The 18,086-nt window shown below is 49.5% G+C and overlaps 1 protein-coding gene across 1 annotated transcript in view; it reads left to right on the top strand.

Moving 5' to 3' along the window:
* The window catches only part of Chid1 (chitinase domain containing 1), a 40,310-nt gene that overhangs the window by 8,291 nt on the left and 13,933 nt on the right, over positions 1–18,086 (top strand). Inside the window, exons 2-9 of the mRNA XM_075972787.1 lie at positions 1,047–1,200; positions 2,726–2,875; positions 3,691–3,823; positions 4,953–4,997; positions 5,810–5,916; positions 7,248–7,309; positions 11,175–11,267; positions 17,419–17,520. Of these exons, the coding sequence (XP_075828902.1) occupies positions 1,090–1,200; positions 2,726–2,875; positions 3,691–3,823; positions 4,953–4,997; positions 5,810–5,916; positions 7,248–7,309; positions 11,175–11,267; positions 17,419–17,520 (803 nt within the window). The 5' untranslated portion in view covers positions 1,047–1,089. The remainder of the gene's footprint in view (positions 1–1,046; positions 1,201–2,725; positions 2,876–3,690; positions 3,824–4,952; positions 4,998–5,809; positions 5,917–7,247; positions 7,310–11,174; positions 11,268–17,418; positions 17,521–18,086) is intronic.

Here is an 18,086-nt window from a genome sequence, read left to right as displayed (position 1 = left end):
AAATTCTTAAATATTATGGTAGAAATTTGTCAAATGTGTCCCAAACAAGGTGGGTTTTTTGTTGTTGTTTTTTTTTTTTTTTGAGACAGAGTTTCTCTGTAGCTTTGGAGCCTGTCTTGGAACTAGCTCTTGTAGACCAAGCTGGTCTTGAACTCATAGAGTTCCACCTGTTTCTGCCTCCCCAAGTGCTGGGATTAAAGGCATGTGCCACCAACCGCCCAGCTGCTTTTTACTTTATAAATGAAAGTTTTACTTATCTTTTTAAAAAATTTAAGGCAGGGTCTTGCTGTGTTGCCCAAGCGAGCCATGATCTCCTTGGGCTCAAGCAAGCTTTTTGTTTCAGCCTCCCCAGTAGCTGAAACTATAGGCACTTGACACAGTGCCCAGCTTTGAAAGTTACACATTTTAAAAACTTTATTTTTATTTCATGTGCATTGGTGGTTTTGCCTGCATGTATGTCTGTGTAAGGGTGTCAGATCCCCTGGAACTAGAGTTACAGACAATTGTGAGCTGCCATGTGAGTGCTAAGAAGTGAACCTGGGTCCTCTGGATAAGAAGTCAGTGCTCTTAACTGCTGAGCCATTTCTCCAGCCCTGAAAGTTACACATTTTTAAATACTGAACTCTGGTGATACTTTCTTTTGTATTCTTTCTCCTTATTGATATACTTGAAAACTGCTTCTCTGCCCTGGGATTACATAAGTAGTTGTCCATAGTTTGTTCTAGCACCTTCTATGACTTCATTATTTCATACTTCAGCCTCATTGCTACTGAAGTCTCTTTAGATTTGTGGGGAATGTGGGAGTCAGTTTTCCTAGTTGGCTGGCTGGTTTGTGTTGGGAAGACATCTTTGGACAGCTTGCAATTGTCTGAGGGGACCTGGTGATCTGGGCAGGGAAATCTAGAAGTCTAGAGGCTTAACTTTAGTAGGAAGGGCTGACCTAAGGGCCCTGAGGACGTAAGCCCCATTAGTATAAGTACACTTGTCTGTTCATGCTGTATTTCTGTTCTGGTCATCTGCCTTCATGTACTCCTTTCTTTCTGCAGCCCCCTGGACCTAGAAATTGGTTCCTTCTGTGACACGCCCACCATGTGGCCACTTCTTCATGTCCTCTGGCTTGCTCTGGCCTGTGGCTCCGTTCACACCACCCTGTCAAAGTCAGATGCCAAAAAAGCTGCCTCAAAGATGCTGCTGGAAAAGGTAGGGAACTTGAGGTGAACACAGTGGCTAAGAGCTAGCCTGTCTACCTGGCTGGGACCTTTGTGAACCAGGAGTGTCTTGGCTCCTGGCGCCTACACAGCTTTCTGACAAGCTAGTACTGTGCCAGTAGGCAGCCTACGTGACTCTGGGAATGACTCTCGCTGAGGCTGTGAGTTTCCAGCCTCTGGAACTGGAAGCAACAGGCCCTTTGGTATCATTATCCATCCTCCTTACTCAGACTCTGTATGCTGTGACATTTTCCATCCTCTGTCTGATGTCACTATTCCATGGTTGTTGAATTCTCTCATCTTTACAGTTCCAAACTGTGTTTCTGTCATGACCCTTGTGCTGTTCTTTTGGGACATTTCTAGGGATTGCAAACCCAAACGCGGTCCCCCATCCAGATCACTCCTTAGCCCCAGTAGTCCCCATGCTGCTGACCAGGCTGCTGACCAGGCTGCTGACACAGGACCATACCTATGACCCAGGCCTGAACCGATAGATGCTCTGTACTTTGGGGCAGAGAACCCATACACTGGGCATCTCTATCTGTGCTGGAAGGTTTTATGTGAACTTGATACAAGCTAAAGTCATCCAAGAGGAGGGAACCTCAATTAAGAGATTGCCTCCATAAGATTGGATTGTAAGCAAGCCTGCAAGGCATTTTCTTAATTAGTGATTGATGGGGGAAGGTCCAGCCTATTGTAGGTGGTACCATCCCTGGTCAGTGGTCCTGGGTTCTATAAGAAAGCAGCCTACACACAAGCCATGATGAGCAACCCAGTTAGCAGCACCCATTCATGGCCTTTGCATCAGTTCCTGCCTCCTACCTTCAGGTTCCTGCCCTATTTGAGTTCCTGTTCTGACTTCATTCAGGGATGAACAGTGATACAGAAATGTAAACCAATAAAGTCCTTTCCTCCCCAGTTTTCTCAATTCGTGGTGTTTCATCACAGCAATAGAAACTCTGTCTCTCACAGGAAGACCAGGGAGTCAAACACTGGGAAATCAGGGAAGGCTACAATGGGCCCCCAAAGTGTGGACAGAACTGGCCAGCTGAGAACCTGATGGAAGACTTCTAGGAGCAGCGGTGGGGTAGAGGCAGGCATATTAGCATCCCGGTTGGGAGATGCAGGTAGGGCTTGGCCAGTGGGATAGCATATGTTTGACACATCCTCAGTGTATAGACCTATGGTGCCTAGATGCCCAGTGGTCTTGATTAAATGTCAATCTTCATATGTAGAAGGAGCCACAGTAGCCTCCTGCCAGATCTCCAGCTCAGATTAAGGGTTGAATAGCCCCTGGCAAATGCTGCTTTGCTCACTGAGTGCTAGAGCCCTTCTAAATTAGTGGCCTTAGTCCTCTACCTATAAGGTCTTTAGATGAGCGGTGCCATGTTAATCCAGAGACATGGTCTGCAGCCGAACAGAAAGAACAGACTTGCTGCTGCTCCTGCTGCTTCTAATGCCACATTTCATGGAGAGAACAGATATCAGTCAGCTTTCTTCTTTCCCTTTTGTTTCAGACTCAGTTTTCAGATAAACCTGTCCAAGAGCGGGGTCTGGTGGTGACAGACATCAAAGCTGAGGATGTGGTTCTTGAACATCGTAGCTACTGCTCAGCAAGGGCTCGGGAGAGAAACTTTGCTGGAGAGGTCCTAGGCTATGTCACTCCGGTAAGTCAAAGTTTTGTGGTGCCAAACCGGGCTGTCCTCCTGGCTGGTGTTTTCTCCCTGGCTGCTGCTCCTGTCAGACTGTAGGAGAGATGCTAACATAGAGATGTCAGAGGGGAGGGTACCATGGTTTTCTTCGGGCTTGCTCCCTGTGGCTTCAGGTGATCCTCCTCCCCCCAGCAATTCCTCCTGAGTGTAGAGAGGACTCTAGGGCTGTCTAGTCGAAGTAGGGGCTTGTAGAGCCTCAGTGAAGGGACATCAGCCTAGATCCCAGGCAGTGGGTTACAATCCCAGGAGTTTTGTAAAGGGAGAGAAGGAAGCCCAGGCAGGGAACTGATGGTAGCTCAAGTCCTGCACTGTTGATAATGATGTGTAGTAGGAGGCCACTTGTTTGTCTCCTGCTGCTCAGCCCTGAAGTAATCACACAGTACCCATATTATATGCAATACTGTTTGGCCAATAGCTTAAGTGTATTTCTGGCTAACTCATATCTTAAATTAACCCATCTCCATTAATCTGCGTATCACCACGAGGCTGTGGCTTACCAGGTAAAATTCCAGTGTCTGTCTCCAGTTGGGCTATATGTCTTCTCCTGACTCCGCCTTCTTTCTCCCAGCATTCAGTTTAGTTTTCCCTGCCTAGTTAAGTTCTGCCTTACTACAGGCTAAAGCAGTTTCTTTATTCATTAACCAATAAAAGCAATCCATAGACAGAAGGCTCTTCCACACCACTGACGGCTGCCCTGGACATGTCCAGAGCACCAAGTGACGGCAGCATGGCAACACTGTTCTTTCTCTCCCCTCTCTTTCCTCTACCAGTGGAACAGCCATGGCTATGATGTTGCCAAAGTCTTTGGGAGCAAGTTCACACAGATCTCACCAGTCTGGCTACAGCTGAAGAGACGTGGTCGTGAGATGTTTGAAATCACAGGCCTCCATGATGTGGACCAAGGTTTTTCCACTTCTTTTTATCTGTGTGCCCTGAGGGCTAAGAAGAGTATGATAGTGTGCACATGTGTCTGTGTGAGTATAAAAGTGTACTATGTGTGGGTGTGGATGTGTTTGTGTGTGTCTGAGAGTATGTGACTCTGGTTATGTACTTGTTTTGTTTTGTTTTTGAGACAGAGTCTCACTATGTAGCCCTGGCTAGCCTTGAAATCACAAAGATCCACCTGTCTCTTCCTCCCAAGTGCTACCACACCCAGCTAGGTATCGTGACTAGTGAGTATTAGTGTGAATATGCTGATTGTGACTCTGCTGTTATAGGCCTGTAATCCCTGCTACTCAGAAAGTTGAAGCAGGAGAATTATAAATTCAAGGCCTATGTGGGTATGACTCTGGATGTGATTGTAGGAGTGTGACCATGAGAGATGTCAAGTGTGACTAGGTATGTACGTGGGTGTGAGTGGAGGGACATGTAGTTTGCCGTCTCACACCACATGGCTGGGCCCACAGTGTGAGGCATGGTCTGCCAGGTAAAGATAGTCCCTGAGGTGGTCACCACTGTAAGGTCCTCTGTGTGGTCAGCTATAGGAGGTGACAGACTGTCCAGTAGATGACAGACTGAAGAGCACTGGGAATTTATGCCCTTTCCTTTCCTTTCCTTTCCTTTCTGAATCTAGACCCAGGAGCTGTTGTTCCTTCTCATGAATGTCAGGGCTGCATGTGAGCGTAAGGAAGGCAAGTTGTACAGCTGAGCAGTGAAGTGATTGGCTCCCCCTTGTCAGTCGCTTCCTTAGTGCTCTGCCTTTGGTGTCCAAAGAGGAGCATAGGCTAGAGAAGGACAGCTCACTGCTGACACCTGCTCTTGAGGGGCCTGCTCCACACAGCTGAACCACGGAATTGATAGGAGAGGGATAGCTGGTTTTGGAGTTCTGAGACCAAGAATGGCTTTCTCCGATGCCATGAAGACCTGGGAAAGATGATGGGAGGAAGGGACTGGGGGCAGGAAGTGGTGTAGAGGAGATAGAGGATAGGAGTAACTGTAAGGCTGCCTCTGGGCTGGGACAGGAGTGGGCAATGGTCTGGATCTTTGGACTGGACATATGCTGTATACAGACTGTCCCTTTCATCTCTAACAGGGTGGATGCGAGCTGTCAAAAAGCATGCCAAAGGCCTGCGCATAGGTGAGTCCGGCAGGCCTGGGCATGGTCAGGAGAGCAGCCTCAGCCATACTATGTAGATGACACAACCTTCCGAGGGTCGACCTAGGGTCCTTTTACATTCCATCCCATCTAGGCTATGCCACTTGAGGGTAAATCTCTCCCCTGAATGCTCTGAGCAGTCAGCTAAGCTTGACCACCAACAAGCACCTCCTTCTTTGGCTGGTGATTTTCCTGCATAGTTCTTTCTTCCTTCTTTCTTCCTGTCCAGCAAGCGTTACTGAGTTTCCTGGAGCCAGACCCTAGGCTGGGCCTGCCTGAGGGTGACTTTGTCCCAACCTTTCCTATGCCTCTGAAGCTCACAGCTGGTATGGGGAGGAAAATTTTCCCAAAGAACAGCACGAACCTGAGGACAGCAGAGGAAGCCTGTGGGACTCAGGCTTAGGGGAAACTACTGGAGGCTCAGAAGCAATGACAGGAAGGGGCCTGGCATTCCCCTCCTGTGGTGCAGGAGTGGAAGCTACCAGGTCAGATTGAGGTAGACAGAGTAGCAGCAGCAAGGATCTAAATGAACTGGGGTCTGGCCCAGCCAATTTCCTGAAAGGTGGAGCCCTAGGAGTATTTGATATGTTAGCATCTCCTTGTCCCCCTCCTCCTCCTGCTAGGCTGTGTGTGTATAGGATATCTGTACTGTATAGATCCATAGTTGCCTTGGATAGCCTCCCTGCTTGTCACTGGTCTGAGAGCCAAGGGGGTACCTTTTTGCAAACAAGTAGCAGAAGGTAATTCAGTGTTTCATAGCCACAATCTTTCTGTGTGTTCTCTCCTGCTACCAGTGCCCCGGCTTCTCTTTGAAGACTGGACTTACGATGATTTCCAGAATGTCTTAGACAGTGAGGATGAAATAGAAGAACTCGGCAAGACTGTGGTACAGGTGGCAAAGGTGAGACCTGTGCACTCCTCAGGACCTGTAAGCTCCCATAAAGCTTGGAACCCAGCCACCAGGCCCCACTTCTCCAACAGGCTGTACCTCCCACTCCCCACTCTCCTCATTTGCTTCCCTCTCTGACTGAGGCTCCCAAAGGGCCCACACCTGGCTCCTCTTTTTTTTTCTTTTTTTTTTCTTTTTTTTTCTTTTTTGGTTTTTCAAGACAGAGTTTCCCTGTAGCTTTGCAGTCTGTTCTGGAACTCTCTCTGTACACCCGGCTGGCCTTGAACTCACAGAGATCTACCTGTCTCTGTCTCCCGACTGCTGGGATTAAAGATGTGCACTGCTACTGTCTGGCTTTTTGGCTCTTTTGACAGAGTTTCTCTGTGTAATAGCCCTAGCTAGCCTGGAACTCCCTCTGTAAACAGGCTGACCTCAAACTTACAGAAGTCCACTTGCTTCTGCTTCCCAACTGGTGGGATTAAAGACCTGCGCCACCATGCCCAGTGCCTATTTTTTTTTTAAAAAGAAAGAAAGAAAGAAAGAAAGAAAGAAAGAAAGAAAGAATTAGTTATTTATTTTTGTGTGTACATGTAATGGCACACTTATTTGTAGAGGGCAGAGAGACAACTTGCTGAGTTATTCTTTCCCGCCTCATGAATTCCAGACATCAAACTCAGGTTTTCAGCCCTGACAGAAAGCATCCTTACCTGCTAAACAATCTTAGTGGCCTTTTTTATTTTAAGTTTTTGGGGACAGTATCTCACATAGCCCAGACTGACCTTTGAATTCACTATGTAGAGCTGAGGCTGGCTTTGAACTTCTGATCCACCAGCCTCTACCTCCAGGACTGAGATTACAAGTGGTATGACCTGGCTCCTCTTGCCTGACTTTTTTCATGGATGTCTTCTTTGCAACCTGTTTCATCCAGGGTAAATAGCATAAGCCCCACTCAGACTATACCCCCTCTTGCTCATAGCTGTGGGAGTCCCAAAGGTGGGATAGTTTTTGTCTCTAGGCCCAGAAAGCTTCCTTTGGCTAAAACCCCATAACTCTCCCTGGGGTGGGGGGTGGGCCCATCCCTGCTGGCCATCAGTATGCCTGGGCTACAGCAAGGGTGGAGAAGTGTGGGCAACTGAGCACCTTTGCCCTTCTGGCTGCCATGTGTACCTCCTCCCCATGCTGCTTACTTCAGAGGAATTAATGAATGTGTAGTGCAGACTTAGGTCTTGCCTTGTGAGTAAGTGATTGAGCTACTTTGCCAGGTGGCAGAGCCAGTGACTTCTTCCTGTCTTCCCTTAATCCTCCTAGATTCCCATTTCTCCTCACCTGCCTGTTTCTTTCAGAACCAGCATTTTGATGGTTTTGTGGTGGAGGTCTGGAGCCAGTTGCTGAGCCAGAAGCATGTGTGAGTGGGAATGTGGTCCCCTATGTTTGGAGGAGCCTGAGGGAAGACCAAGGGAGAGGGAATAGGCCTGGGAGGGCCTTCCTTCCTCAGCTTCTGGGCTCTGGGTTGGGGATGAGACCCTGCAAAAGGTGGAGGCCTACTCAGAAGCTAGGAATAGCCATGAGGCAGGCAGATTGTCCTGACCACATCACTGTGCTAGTCTGGAGGCCCCTCCTGAATGGCTAAAGGAAATGAGGGACCATCACCCAAGAGGACTCAGTGAGAGAAGGGAGGCCAGGTCTGTGCTACAGATGTCCAGCTTGAACCCAAGTAGAGATTTCCTCACTGAGCACAAAGGAGACTCCCAGGAACATTGAAAAGAAGCTGATTGAGTATGGCCAAGACCTGGGGTGTGATGGTCGGTGTCAACTGGGGAAAGAATATCAAGCACTTGGGAGTTGTCTGCTGGGAGGAGGCTATACAAGTCCTCACGTCTCCTTGCTCCCATAGTACCGGCCAGCAGACAACGCATCTGAAACTCACTTTGCCAGTGAGACCAGGAAAGGAGGGGATCATGGAAAGTGCCCACAGCTCCAGCACAGCTGGAGACTGACCATAGCACTGAGGAAAGGCCCCTCCTCGATCCTTAGCTCGGGCTCTTTGCCTAACCTGAAACAGATACCTTTTCTAGCTCTGCCAAATTGGGAGTTCTGCCCTATAGAAGATGACGTAAGAACATTTGCCCTGTTTAGGGCTGGTGCTGTCCGGGCACACCCTCAGTAGAGGTTTGTGCAGCCCGTAGCTGCAGAGCCCAGGTGTTTGGGCAGTAGAGGAGTCAGCTCCACTTCTCTTCTGTGTAAGGGAGTCCACTTATGCTTCCTAAGCCACAGCTTATCCTTTACTGTCTCACAAGGTTCTGGGCTCCCTCTCCTTGTGTTATTCTTAGAAGCTTTGCTGTATACAGAAGACTGTAGTCTCAACTCTGCCCACTTGGAGGCAGCATCCCCACACGACTCTCCTGTGGTCTGCAAGGGAAGTCCTGGTTTAGATGAAGCACTGTAGGGGCGGGGATGAAAAGGATGTTTGATGAAGGGATGTCCAGGCCCTCCATTCTGAGAGCCCGGAGGAAGGTATTCCTAAAGCTAGGTGTGCCTGGGCCTTGCCCTTGATGAAAGACCCCAACCAGGGAACACTACAGGAGAAATGCGTTCCTGAGTTTGTGGGGAACTTTCTGCTGCAGTGCCCCTGAAGGACCCCAGTTCTGACCTGAGGGTTAGGTGCCCCAGACTCTCAGCCATGTGACATCTCCAGGCCCAGCTTTGTGTCTTTGCTGGGCATAGAGCCCTACCAGTGCTGACTCTGCTGCCAGCCATCCCTTCTTTTAATTCTGGAGACTACAGATCTATTAATCAGAGACTAGCGATAATTCATTTGTGTTTCAGCACATTAAGTAGGCAGCGAGTCACAGCTGCACTGTGTCTGGGCTCCCAATGGATCATTAATATCAGATAGGGAGGTCTAGGGGTGGGAGTCTCAGCATCCACAGTAGGAGGGGTGGAGGTAGAAGCAGCCTGCCTGGGCCTTTGTGCTCAGAACAGTGGACGGCTGTTTGCAGGGCAGTCATGGGGCTGAGGCATAGGTAGTGGCCAGGGTCCTGAGCAGCAAAAGCCATCTGGTTTGTGATTCCTTTGGACACTGTCCCAGGATGGACATGGCTGTGGTAAGACACCGTGGGAATGGTTAGGGGGACTACTGCTCTGACTGCCATTTCCTGCCTCTCACTATGACACACATCTGGTTCGGATTTGAAGAGCTAAGTCAGCCTGTTTGGTACATATGTGCCTGCCCTTCATCCAAGGTGATGGTAGGGCCCATGACTCTTTGTCTCAGGAGACAGCCCAGCTTTCCCAGAGCATAGTAGATGTGTCAGGGAACTGTGTGACTCATTTCTGGGGTCTTTCCTTCAGATTGCCATCTGTCACAGTCATCTGTTCTTAGGCAGATGCTGCAGACAATGGCAGGAGTGGCTAGAGGCCCTTCAGGGGACCTAATTTCAGATTGCAGGTACCTATGAGAGCAGGTCCTGCTAGGTTCCTGTTCTGCTTACATTCCCCACCTAAGACTCTTCAGGGAAGGAACCAAACCCCCAATCCCCATGAAGTACCAGTTTGTTTGCCCCTGAAGTAGGTAATGTTATGGGCAGCAGTCTGACGTTAGCCAGGAATTAATTCCATTTACAGGGCTCATCTCGGTAACCACCACGGGTCTTATAGTAGTAATCTCCCCCAAAATGTGGATGGCAACAGTGGCAGGGGAAGTGATGGCTATTGACGGCAGCAGTAGATTTTTAGGTTTGTCAGCTCTGTGGTAACCTTGTCTCTGGAACATGCTGGTCCCTTGGTAAGGTTGGAGAGAAACTGCTAACCAAGTGCCTATTTTCTGTGCCCCTCAACTGGTCTCATCCCAGTGTACCAGCCCAAAAGGGCTCAGTGGCTTCTGATCACATGCATTAGCTACTACTAGGCACAGGCTCAGAGCCAGGCTGCCCCCAGGATCTGTTGACTGGGTCTTTTATGGGGACACTACTACTTCCAGGCCCACTAGAACTCTGTGGAGTCCCTGCATCCAGAGTGGCTGTATTGTGGGCCCTTGAGAGGGATGAGGTAGGCTCATACTTGTCTTCTGCAAACCCCTGGAGCAGTCTTAGCCCCTCTTAGTCCTTAGGTCTTGGATGTCCTTGAAAAAGATCATCCTGCTGTTTGTCCTACAGTTAGGCAGAAGGGTCTCTTTGGTGGGGTTGGCTTCCCATATTCCTGGGTTTCTGACAGCATGGACAGCATTCTCCTTGCCCACCTGCATAAGTGGTGTGCAGGAAATGTGAGGATGTGCTGCCCCAAAACTCTGTGTCGTACTTTTATTGTCACCTGCAGCCTGCAAAGTTTGCAGACCAAAGAAAAACAGACAGCTGGAACTTGAGTGCCCTTAGCCCCTTGTGGCTAGATTTGTCACAGTATAATCACTGATACGTTGAGAACTTACAGCTCAGTTTGGGCCACATCGGAGAGACTGAAGCCATTGCTGTCCAGTAGTTGGCCACAGAGAGGACTCCAGACTGTTTGCAGAGATGTACTAGGGGCAGGATGTACTAGGGGCAGGTCTCATGGCCAGTAGGGCACTCAGCTTTGACCCTGCAAGTGTAGAATTTGTCAACCTGTATGCTATTGGAGCTGTTTCTGAGGGTGCAGCTGTACAAGAGGGAGGGAAGACCTCCTTCACATAGGAACAGTAGAACCTCCTGAGTTACATTGGGCCAACTCCTGTAAGATGGCCACCTTGAGGGAAGCAGCTGGTATCGAGCATGTCACGGGCAGTCCATTAGAGGCGTAAGGAGTGGGCTCCCAGAGCATGCATGGAGAGAAGCTGACATTTGTCCTTGAGGTCCACCACCAGCTGCCTCCCACCTTCGCATCTGATTCCCCCATCTCTTGCCTCCTGCTTTTCTGTATCTAATCCAAGCATCCTACCCCATCTTCCTTCCCAGGGCCCCTACCTGGTATGTTGCTCAAAGTGTTTTGTGCTGTTTCTCAGCCTGAAGGTAACTAGGATTCCTCTGGGTCAGTGTTCTAGCCCTTAAGTGACCCCCAAACACCCCTTCTCTTGTGATACCCAAGTATGAGGAAAGGTTAACTCAGCTGGAGTATGGTCTCCTTTTCGTCAGTCCCCTTCAGGGGTTCCCACTGAAGGGTGGTATGGGAAACCCTGTGAAGGGACTTGGAGTTCTTCGATAGAGCCTAAGGCTAAGATTTTATCTGTTACGTTCTTGAAGCAGTGGGTGCCAGGGAGCCCCACAGTACTCTGGGCTAATCTTGATTCTCGGTTCTTGCAGAGGCCTCATCCACATGCTTACTCACTTGGCTGAGGCGCTGCACCAGGCCAGGCTGTTGGTCATTCTGGTCATCCCACCTGCTGTCACCCCCGGGTAAGTGTACTCTAGTGGAAAACAGTTGGTCAAGGGTCCACCTCTCATCAGCATGAGCTCCCCTCTCCAAAAAAAAAAATCTCTGGATGCTAATTACCTTCTGCTTGGGTTGTGGGGTGGGAAAAGGCAACTTGCATTTCTCACCTGTTTTGTCCCTCAATATAGGTATACTATTGAGAAATTCATCAACATGAGAATCTACGTGTTTAGATTCATTATCTGTCTCTGGGACTCCAAGACACTAAGTTCAGTGCTTAAGCTGTCAGTACTTGCTATGCTTATAACATAGTACACTATAGCTGGGGCTACTGAATGGACCTGGGTGGGCCTTTGTTCCCAGTCCTGTGAGACAGCTCCTTTGGAACCTTTGGGACAAGATGTAGTGACCTGGGTACTAAGAGTGGAGCCAAGGCAACTGGATTCCCATGTCCACCCTGCCTAGAACATCTCAGAGAAGTCACCAGTGTTTGGCTTAAAAATAACAAGACTGGGAAATAGGAGACTCAGAATTACCTGGGGGTAGACCTTGGGCACGGCAGGCTGAAGCAGGAATGGGACAGGGAAAAGGAGTTGAATTATTGCGTGGGAGTCCTGGGAATCTTTGTGGTATCCAGTAGCTTCCGGGGCAGCCCTATCTATTTGGCCCTTAACCCCTGAGATGGAAGCTGAGCTCCCTGACCTACACATTGAAAGAAAACACCCTTTTCTCTTTGGGCCTTCAGCTGTCTGAAATAACAGTAGCTGGATGTGGTTGGATATGCCTCCAGGGCCTGTGTTCTATCATTGGCAGGCTGATGGATACTGCTTATAAAAGAAATGACTTGTGCCTTGTATGTTGGCAGGTCCCTTTATTCCAAGCACTTAGGAGTTGGAAGCAGGCAGAGCTCTGAGAGTTCAGAGGCCAGCCTGGTCTACACAATGAGATGTCTAAAAAAAGACTTGAGTTAATGTAGCATCTGCAAGATGCTTTGGGCAGCTGATACAGACATTAGTTGCTGGAAACATACCTAGTGCCTCCCATTACTACAGATGATACTACTCAAGCAGACCCACCAGCCCAGGGTGGTTTCCCCATCCCAACCTTGCGAGTGCCAAGGCCCTTGATATGGCCTGGGTTTTTGCCTCTTGTCTGACTTTTCTCCCTAAACCTCTCTTGGCTCTCAGCCCATTAAGGGGGGGACAGTTGAGCATAGCTGCAGTCTCTCCACATTGGTTTCAGGCTTGTCCCAGAAGTGCTGATCCAGAGTACAATGGGCTCTGGTGCCTCTAGGTAGGAACCCGGGAAGTGAAAAGCATGAGGGCTGTCTACCACTGTGCCCAGGAGTGAGCGCAGTGACACAGGGTAGGTCTCCAGCAGCTGGCATCCTTGTCAGCTGCCTAAGCATGGTGCAGGTGTGACATTAACTCATCACTTCCTAAAATTTTGAGACAACATCTCACTGTGTAGCCCTGGCTAGCCTGGAACTCACCATGTAGACAAGCTGAGCTGACCACGAGATGCTAAGTGAGGAGGAATCCATCTCTGCCTTGGTGGATCCCAGGTCAGGTCTGCACCTGTAGCTCAGTGATCCTATCCTTGCCTGTGAGAGGAACCCAAGTCAGGGGTTTGTCCAGGGACTGCAGCCTGAGTTATTCTCCAGGCTGCATCTTTGTGTGGAGCACTTAGACTGTCTGACGCCCTGATCCTTGAGCTTGCCTAGAACTGGTATAATGTTGGCTGGGGTGCCATAACTGGGTGGAAACTTGGAGTGGACAGCTCAGCAGCCTGGGCAGTTGGTGAGGCTCTGGTCAGGGTTAGGGTGCCAGATTTTGAGGAGGATCTCTCAGCTCAAGCATCTTCACCCAAGCTCCCAGTCCTTTGTTGGAAGTGGGTCCTGTCCTGGAAGCTGAGGCCGACTCCACCACTCACTTTGCAGTGACTGAGGCACATAGTTCTCCCCATGTAGCCATGGGGAGAGGGATTCTGGAGGGCTCCCAGAGGGAGGGAGACATCTGTAGCAGCTGGAAAGACCAAGAGGTGGTAAGAATCTGAGGGGAAGCAGGGCCCTGGACTGATTGAGGCCCTGTGGATTTGGGGATCAACCCTTCTGCCTTGAGTGTAGTGGGATACTAGAACCCTCCGTTTCTGTGGAGGCTCTGCTGGTACTACTCCAGGGCATAGGAGTGCTTTTGTGTCCTCCCCCACCCCTTGCTAGAGAGCCACCTCTGCAAGGGAGCCCAGTCAGCAGCTGTGCCCTGCATCTTCAGCAGGACACAGTCATGTTATAATTCATCTCCCAAAGGCTAAAACACAGCTCTGGTGGGGGGGGCGGGGACAGAGAATTGCTTCTCGACATCAAATGAAAATTCACTTATATCCTTTGTCACCAAAGGCAGGTTAGGTCAGAGCTGCTAGGGCTGGCCTCCAGCTGTGCTACCACAGCACTGAAGAGTCCTGGAACTTGCCCTAGAATTGGGTAGCTCTTTAGCCATGCTGACCTTGAACATTTCTTCCAAGGTCATCTGGGTGCTTTTAGCAATATAAAAACCAGGGCAGAGTGGCAGCCTTAAAGACCTAGTTTAATTAGATCCTCAAACCTGCAGGGGCCAGCAACACACCATCCTTGGGACATAGGAAATATCAGGTCTGCTTCTAGCCAGCTTTTTGGGTTTCTCAGGGACCAATAACGTACTGTCCAGAGTGGTGGTGAGGAGTATGGCAAGGTAAATGCCAGGTCAATCACCAACATTTCCTTGGCTTCTTTACCTACCTTTTAGGTTGATTACAGAAACCATAGGAACAACAAGGCCAGGCAAGATGGGCAACAGGGACTGGTGACTGAAGGGTAAACCTGCGCTAAATACCCATTCAGTTGTCCTAGAAGTTGGACAGGGAGTTGATTCACCACCCAGGGGCATGGAGAGACAGGAGTCAGAGGTGGCTAGGGTCACAGGGACAAGGGCAGGAGGTTTCAGAGGAAAGCTGTGGGACAGCTCCAGGAGGGGTTGTCCTTAAGTCTGTGTAACTCCAATGTGGAGCTGCCAACTGTAGATGGTATTAATGGGCCACTGAAGGAAGGAGGCACACCCTGTGGGCTGAGGGACAGCGGGCAAAGGTTTGTGTATTGGGTTCTCCAGAGTAGGAATGGGTGCCGTATTGCTAAGATAAAGTGGCCTTGGGGAATGATTAAGAGTTGGCAGCCCTGTCTCCCCTGAGATTGCAGGTGGTAATGAGTGAGGCCAGTGGGTTCATAGCTGCATGCCTAACTCTCGCAATGCTCATGAGTAACTTATTTTTTTGATTTTTTGAGACAGGGTTTCTTTGTGTAGTCCTGGCTGTCCTAGAACTAGCTCTATAGATCAGACTGACCTTAATCTTACAGATATCCACCTGCCTCTACCTCCCAAATGCAGAGATGAAAGGTGTGTCCCCCACAGCTGACTTATCATGAGTAACTTCTGCAGGCTGCAGCTGCACCATGTGCCCCAGCACCATTTGGGCTTTTTTCCTAGCTGCAGGGTGTCTGGATAAAGGACCACATGGCTGGAGAGGCCTAGCTCAGTGTCATTACAGTCCTGCTCTCTGGAGAAGAGAGGCACTCATCACTGGAAAGAGAAGGTAGCCTGGGTATGACCCCCATCTTAAGTCCTTGGTGGGCACTTAAAAGTGTCTCTCTGCTAGGGCTGAATTCCTTCCTCCTTTGCTATCCCCTGCATAGAGCTGACAGTGATATGTTTTGTTACATTGTTTTCCTCCCTTAGAAATTAATTCAGAATATGAGGTTTTAAGCAAGAGTAGTAATTTCTGTTTATTGGAAGTCATGCTGTGTGTGGCTTCTTGACAGGCTATTCTTATGTCTCTCAAACATGTATGTCCCCCTTTTGTCCTGGTGCTGTGGATCAAAGAGAAACAGCTCAGTGGCCAGGCTTCCCAGGGTTCTGGGGCAGGAACAGGACAGGCTGGGGAGAGATGGCTCTAGTAACAGCCTCTGCATAGCCTTTCTTCTTCAAAGGCGGAAGGGGGTGACACATTCCTAGAGAGCACCCAACGACATAGCTAGAAGGGTGGGAGAGGGGCAGTAGGAAGAAGCCTAGTGGCATCTCTTCTTTCCTGTTGATGGCCACCACCATTTCAGGTCAGTGTTGGCTGTGTTCCTGTTTGTCTTTGTCTTGTCATGACTACTTAAGAACATGGCCATTCTGACATGTGGGTGGTCCTTGTTGCCCCAGCCTATGGAGTAGGGTTTTATGAGTGGACCTCTGGGAATAATGTGTGTCCCAGGAAAATAGTCCCCACAGGGTCCCATGGTCTTTGCAGCATCCCCACCCACTCCTGTCCCCTGTGTTCTATCTCGCCTTGCAGCTGGGTCTGCCTCTCCTTTGGTATCAGAACTTCTGACCCACCCCTGTTCTCCAGGCGCTCCTCATGCCCCTGCTCTCAGCCATCCTTGTCTTCTCATCCATTCCTGCCCTGCTCAGTGAGCGTCCCAGTGACACGATGAGGGCAGGTGACCGCTGGGGTCTGTGCCTAGAGACAGTGAACCCAAAGGTCAGATGACAGCAAACAACACTGTGCACTGGAACCAGCTGTGCCTGGGCAGAAGCGTGTGGTGACCAGACCTTTGTAATCTACCTTGAACGAGCAGAGTGCCCTCTGGCCTGGCCTTCGCCTCTGGGTGAGGTCTGACTTAGTAGGTCAGGTGCTCCAAGAAGCACAACCAGTAGCGGGTACCATTCTAGGTCTCAGGAGCCCAGACAGTGGGCAGGGCTGTTATCTAGTAGATGTTTGACTAGTCCTTGTCTACAGTTCCTTCTGAGCTTCTGACCTGGGGTCCGAGTATACTTGCAGCCTGACCAGTGTGATTTAGCAAGGGAAGAGGTTCTTGTTGCTTCAGACTGGATCCGTGTCCCCTCCCTGTATAAGGAATAAATGTCTATGCAGATATATCTTCCCATTGATAGAGGCCTGCTTTTCTTCATGGTGACTGGTGGGACTGCTGTAAGACTTCAGTTCTTTCCCAGCTTTCGGTGAGGCTACAGATCCTTGGTGGGACTTTGCCCGGTGTAGCTACTCTGCTTCGAGCCTTCTAGGCCCCAACAGCCTCTCGCTCAAAGGCTTCAGCCACACCCATCTGAGCCTTCCTCCAGCCATACTGCTGATCTTTGTCACAAGATAGGACTAGGGAAGGCTGCTCCTCCGCCAGCCTCCAGCTACAGCCACCCAGATCTAGAAACAGCAGAGCCTGACATACTAGGAGCCTGGAAACATTGGTGGGTTCTTGGATGAGGGTCCCACATAGGAGTAGGCAAGCTTTTTTCATGCTGAAGTCTGTCTTAGTTACTATTCTATTGCTCTGAAGAGAGCATGACCAAGGCAACTCTCGTAAAAGAAAAGTATTTAATTGGTGACTTGCTTACAGTTTTAGGCTAGTCTATAATCATCATGGCAGGAAGCTGATAGGTATGGCACTGGAACAGTAGCTGAAGTCTTTACATCCTGAACCTGAACTATGGGGGCGGGGGGAGCGGGGACATTCTTTGAAACCTCAAAGTTCCCCTCTCAGTGACACACCTCCTCCAGCAAGACCACACCTCCTAACTTTTCTGAACAGTTCAAATAACTGATGACAAAATACTCAAATATAGGAAGGAGCCCTCTCATTCCAGTCATTACAGAGCCCTTATGTTTCTGGATTGAATGTTTGGGCCTCATTTGATTGGGAGCAGAAGTAAGAGCAACTGTTTTACTACAGGGCTAAGATAATGTGTTTGCAGAGGTCCAGGCCTGGGGGCATGGGGAAATTGCTTATCCATGTCTGGGCAACAGAGACCTCCATGAGTCTGTGCTGTCCCATATGTTCCCACTATGGATTGGTTCTGGCACAGGGCTGAGTCCCAGATATGTTGTGCAGCTCTTGCCTCTTTTTCCCTCAGAACTTTCTAGGGGCAAGGAAATAGGGATATCTCTGTTTGATTTCAGCCCTTATCCTACCACCTGGAGTATGGATGGCCTCGGCCAGATAGCACTTTGCCCCCATTCCTGAGGGAAAGTAGCCGAAGGTCCTCGTAGAGGGAAGAGAAGGCTGGAATTCCAGACAGCGTGTTTGATCTGACTCTGACTGGGGAAGGCCATACATAGTAACCTGAGGTAGATATGCTTGTCTTGTCACAGGACCGACCAGCTGGGTATGTTTACACACAAGGAGTTTGAAAAACTGGCCCCTGTACTAGATGGCTTCAGCCTCATGACATACGACTATTCCACATCACAACAGTGAGTATGCGCTGGTAGGATGCTGTAGGTACAGGGAGTCTTCAGGAAGACACAGACCTGCACCTTGGTCTCTCAAGCAGACATCTGCCTATGGGCTCTGTGGCTCTGCATAGATGGACAGTCACTTTCTCTGCACCTGAATGCTGCCAGATGGAAGCAGATGGTGTTAGGCCTCATTCTCAGGAGAGGTGATTCTTTGGGTGGTCTCTCCCTAGGAGGTGCTTCGTTACCAGTAACATAGGCGTAGTATGTCTGCTGTTTCTGTTTTCCTTGGGCCTTGGCCCCAGCTGCATGTCTACTGACCCTTTTTTGCCCAGTATTCCAGACCTGTTCCTACTGCTCTGGGGATGGGGAGGTTACGTTAGTAATCTGTCCCATTCAAGGCCCCTGTGGGTCCCATCAAAAAGTGCTGGGGCCACTTTGCCTGTGGTACTTCAATGATATGTTTATGGTTTAAAAAAAATTGTAACGTGTTCAGAGTCTCATTTTTCTAAGATTTATTTTGTTATTTTTAATTATACATATGTGGGGGGGGGAGTATAAACATGTGTGGGTTCTCAAGGAGG

This window comes from Microtus pennsylvanicus, chromosome 5 (genome assembly GCF_037038515.1).
Source record: "Microtus pennsylvanicus isolate mMicPen1 chromosome 5, mMicPen1.hap1, whole genome shotgun sequence".
NCBI classification, from domain to species: domain Eukaryota; kingdom Metazoa; phylum Chordata; class Mammalia; order Rodentia; family Cricetidae; genus Microtus; species Microtus pennsylvanicus.
The sequence above is the reverse complement of the archived record's forward strand: the minus strand, read 5'-3'. Positions and strand labels throughout refer to the sequence as shown.